This window comes from Octopus bimaculoides, chromosome 3, assembly GCF_001194135.2.
Source record: "Octopus bimaculoides isolate UCB-OBI-ISO-001 chromosome 3, ASM119413v2, whole genome shotgun sequence".
Classification (NCBI taxonomy): domain Eukaryota; kingdom Metazoa; phylum Mollusca; class Cephalopoda; order Octopoda; family Octopodidae; genus Octopus; species Octopus bimaculoides.
Genome location: NC_068983.1, coordinates 118,409,366 through 118,414,482, shown reverse-complemented (window position 1 = coordinate 118,414,482; position 5,117 = coordinate 118,409,366). Strand labels below are relative to the sequence as shown.

The following is a 5,117-nucleotide window of genomic DNA, read 5'->3' as shown; positions in this document are numbered from 1 at the left end:
AAAAATGCCCCTGTTATTTGAATACTATACAAATATGTTTTTAAAAAGACTTTTCTTTTAAATTTACCAAAATTTAATTTTTCAATAATTTTTCAAAAACTTATTATTCATATTTACTGTTGAAAAGATCTCAAGGATCGAAACCGGTTCTGTAATGTTCTTTATAAAAGTATTTTAGCATTTTCTACTTTGTCTTTTTTCCATATATATATATATATATATATGTGTGTGTGTGTGTGTGTATATATATATCTGTGTCTCCCCTGCCACTGTTTGACAAACGGTGTTGATGTATTTCCATCCCCATACTTAACGGTTCACCAAAAGAGGCCACTAGAATAAGTACCAGGTTTAAAAAATAAAAAGTACTAGGGTCAATTCATTGAACTAAAAAATTATTGAAGGCAGAACTCCAGCATGACTGCAGTCTGACTGAAACAAGTAAAAGATAAAAGATAAGAGTGAAAATTAGGAATAAAAAACTGAAAACACTACCATTATCATTTTCATCAATGTCATTATCAGCGTCATCCTCTGTAGCATCTTGAATACCATCCAAAGGAATGGTTTTTACTTGAGGTTGCTTACAAATTTTAGTCATTTGAAAATAATTTTCCACCCAGCCACGTTGTCGTAGACAGTATCGTACAGTCGAATAGCCTCCTTGAATAGTAAATATTTGGTTCAGCTGAAAATAAAAAGAAAAAAATATATATATTTCAGAAATGTCATTAACAAAAAGAAAAAAATAATAATAAATTATGATTTATCATAAGTAATGATGAACTTACATTTATCCATCAAACATGGCTAAAACGTATTCTAAGATTAAATTGTTCAGTAACATCTTTTAATCTGGTTGCACCAAACAATAAGTCTTTCACACTTCAGTTGTTGTTGTTAAGCCCAGTGTCAACCTTAATTCAGCTAACTTATGATCACAGGCTTTCTAGTTATGACAAGTCTTTTTTTTTTCTAGTATAGTGTACCCCACACTGTCTTCCCTTTTTCTATGATAATAACATGATTTATTGAAAGATTTGGATGCTATTTCTAACCAATTGCAAGACCATGTAAACACTTCCTCATTGGCTCACTCATCTCACAGAATTTAATGAAATAAATATTACCAGAATATTAGTAAAAACCAGATATTGAGTAAAACTTCAAGAGTATAACTAATGATTTCTTTGAAACAAGTTTTCATAGGATTCGTTTTAAAAAAAAGCAACTCTTAATTTATAGAGAGAAAGTAAGAGAAAGAGAGAAAAACAGCAAACAGAGTGTTGAATCAGCTCCAGTACAAGACTGGTATTTATCAACTGTCAAAAAATGAAAAGCAAATTTGACTTCAGAGGAATTTAAACTCAGAATGCAGAATAAATACCACAAAGCATTATATCCAATGTTCTCACAAGTCTGTCAATTAGTTACCTTAGAAAAATATGGAACAATTCCTGAATTTGAGTACCATCCATATATAGAAAACTTTACACCACTAAATAGCTTGTTCTCTACAGTTTAGATCCAGATCTTATTGACTCAGACATTTAGCTAAATTGAAGACATGTTACCTTGAGCCAAAGGAAACTTTCTTCTTCATATTATATCTATGGTAGCAGTAAGATTATTTAAAACTTTATTCCATAAGGAAATGCAATAAGTTTGGTGGAATTCTGGTTTAATCACCCTCATAACCCTTTTTAGTTTTTGCAATATTTGGAAAATTTTGCAAATTTGTGTTCTACGAAAAGAAAGCAAAAAAAATTTTTGTATGTGATTTAAGGATGATTTAGCTGTTGTTTTTAGCACATCCCACGACCACCTGATACCATCCTCTTTCTTTGTCACTTTGATATGTATTAATGTTTTACAATATTTTTCTCCACATTAACACATTTAATGGAATGATGATGCACCCAAGAGTGATCCACTGTTGGGATTTAAGCAAAAAACTCAGACTGGCTGTATTTTAAACTCCAATTTAAAGAAAAAAAATTCAAAAAAAGAGTGGAAGTTTTAGGATATATTCGTGAAGGGGTTGAAAAATATTAAAAAAATTTTCTCATAACTGTATGAATTCCCATGTGTAGAACACAAGTTTGCAAAAAATTCTCATGACATCAGATACTGTTTTTTACAATACTAAATATATTAAAATGACAAAAATATTTTAATTTGTTAAAATGATCGCTTAAAGCCACACCACTTTTTTGTAGCTAAAATTTTGAAGGTTTTTACCATAAGATTCATCTCATATAGCTCTTTCGTTTCAACACAATTATTGTATAGTTTTCTTTAACAATAACTGAGATATTTTGATTCAAAGTCAATTTCTGGGGTTACCATTTCTTTTTACTTAAAGCCAAATTACATTTTCCCTAGCTAATACATTTTAACAAGGTTTTCACCAAAGGATTCTTCTCAATGAGCACATTCTTTTAAACCCAAGTAATCTAGATTTTTCTTTCAGTCAATTTTCACCTTACTCTCCCATCTTTGACCTCTCATATTTTGACCAAACATTTTTTTAAAGAACCAAATTTAAATTATTTCGTCTCAAAAAAATACCCACATTCAATTTGGCTAATAACTGAATTACTGATGAAGCTTAGAAGTGCTTGTGAGTAACCAAAAGTTGACCGTAAGAATAAATCTACCCACTGCCATGGCTGAACAATACACACACCACACACATACATATACATATATATATATTATACAGAGAGAGAGCAGGGAGGAGGGAGTGATGAAAGAGGAAGTTGTGATCAGTGATAAAAAGAGGAATATGAGAGGAAAAAAGAAACAAAATGAAATACTATTGAACTGATGCAGATGTATAATCATATGCATGTGCATCCATGTGCACATACATAAACACACGTTTTTGTAATATGGAGGTAAGGCACATTAACTCGCAGGTTGCCAGAAACAGCTAGGTACAATAAAATAGAGCTCATAGTGAAATAAACAACACTGAATACATTAAGTGTTAGTAGCATATCATAGATATACAAGTACCAAATACAATTTAAATCATAGATCTCACTCAGGGGTGGGTCCTTGGTGCAGCATGGGTATAAGAAGTAAACACAAATGGCATTTAAAATTTACAACAAATGTTTCGATAAAATTTTATTTATTTAATGCGGTCATAAAAGTTATGATCTTAATATATAATCCACCACCATGAGGTAAAATTTTAAACATTGACCTAGACATAGCCAATATTTACCTATTGAATTAAGCATCATGTAATTGTTTATATATTTCTGACCAAGATGTAAGCTAAAATCTGCTTTTCCCTCAATCTCCATGTTCTGAGATAAGCCACTCTACAAATTTCTCTTTCCCTTGTCGATAAAATGTAACTTGCAACCCAATTGTTTCACTTTCCCTCTCTAATTCTCCAGTTTCATTAACATAAAATCCCTGATTCAGTTTTTCCTGTATTATCATTGCTCGAATATTCTTGATAAATATTTCGATATAATTCATTTCAATGTCCGAGTCAATTCACCATAGTTCCTCTCTGTCTCAACAGATGCCATGTCAATGACTATTAATATTATTCATTGCCGAAGTAGTAGTTATGAAGTTTATTGAAATTCCCATTCAGGTATATATATTCTTAAATTCCATGCAGGATGAATCTACATGTTCAGGAGCCTATTTAAACAAAGACTAAATGAGCAGCTACCAAAACTATTTCTCCTTATCCCTTCCACTCACCTAACTTCTACCCTTATTAATGTCAGATACACACATATACACATATGTGTGAATGAAAAGTGCACAAAACCATGTATGCATGTGAATGGGTTTATGTAGTTGTCTACATAACAAGACATAGTTTGATGTTTTAAGCACCTATGTTAGTTTACATATATCTTATTTCTTTACTGCCCACAAGGGGCTAAACATAAAGGGGACGAACAAGGACAGACAAAGGGATTAAGCCGATTACATCGACCCCCAGTGCGTAACTGGTACTTAATTTATCGACCCCGAAAGGATGAAAGGCAAAGTTGACCTCGGCTGAATTTGAACTCAGAACGTAACGGCAGACGAAATACCGCTAAGCATTTCGCCCGGTATGTTAACGTCTCTGCCAGCTCGCCACCTTGTTTACATATATCTACAAATATATAGAAGTTGTCGCTGAAAAGTTCCTGGCTTTAAGGGTATCGCAAAAGGCCTGGTTGGAGGCCCAACATTCTGAGTTTTTCAGTAGGGCTTAGAGAACCTGAAGGACTGTTGCAATAAGTGTGTGGATCTAAGGAGGGAATGTAGGATAAAATCATAATTAACTGATCTTCTTGTATTTTCTTTTATCCAAAGCCAGGAACTTTTCAGCACCCCCTCATATGTGTAAATATGCTTTTATGCCTAAGCAGATATATATATATGTTTCATATACAAATATGAGAAAGCATATATATAAACCTACTTTCAATATCACTAGAATTTGACTGGTGCCCTATGACTGCCCTACCCACACCTGCCCCATCCCACCTTGTTTTGTTACAGCTTGTCTTCTGAAGACTTGGACTTGCAGGGAGACTGTAAACATTGAGTAGCATATGCATATTTACCCATACCTGCTTTCCTTGACATACGCAAGGCCCCATTGCCTCCAGGAAAGTGCCCGATAAAGTATTCTTCTTCACAGATGTCAAACACAATCCCTGTATATTCTCACATTCCCTTGAAGTCCACAAACTTAGAACAGCCACAATCTATGTCAGTACCATGAAAGGCAGATTTAGTGAGATTGTTGAAAAGTTCAAGTGAAGAAATGTGTAGGTTTGCTGCATAAAAGAGGTATGATGGTAGGGAGCCTCAACTAGACTGCTTTTGGGTAAAGAGCATAAATATATATTCTTCTGAATAGGGAGTAGTGATGGGGTAGGCAGTATAAGTATACTTTTGGCAGAGAAGTGGGTAGATAAGGTGATTGAGGTAGTCAGGGTATGTGATAGGATTATCAAGTTAAGAATAGTCTTGTATAATGTAACAGTGACATTTATCTCTGTAAATGCTTCACATTGCTGGACTAGATGATGAACAGAAGGACTGTGCACATATATATATATATATATATATATATATATATA

At 33.1% G+C, this 5,117-nt stretch overlaps 1 protein-coding gene across 5 annotated transcripts in view; it reads right to left on the bottom strand.

Annotated features, from left to right (window-relative positions):
• LOC106868417 (tubulin monoglycylase TTLL3) overlaps positions 1-5,117 on the bottom strand; it is a 110,671-nt gene that overhangs the window by 53,048 nt on the left and 52,506 nt on the right. For all 5 annotated transcript variants that reach the window (XM_052966486.1, XM_052966487.1, XM_052966485.1 and 2 more), the window contains exon 5: positions 496-688. In XM_052966486.1, the coding sequence (XP_052822446.1) occupies positions 496-688 (193 nt within the window). The remainder of the gene's footprint in view (positions 1-495; positions 689-5,117) is intronic.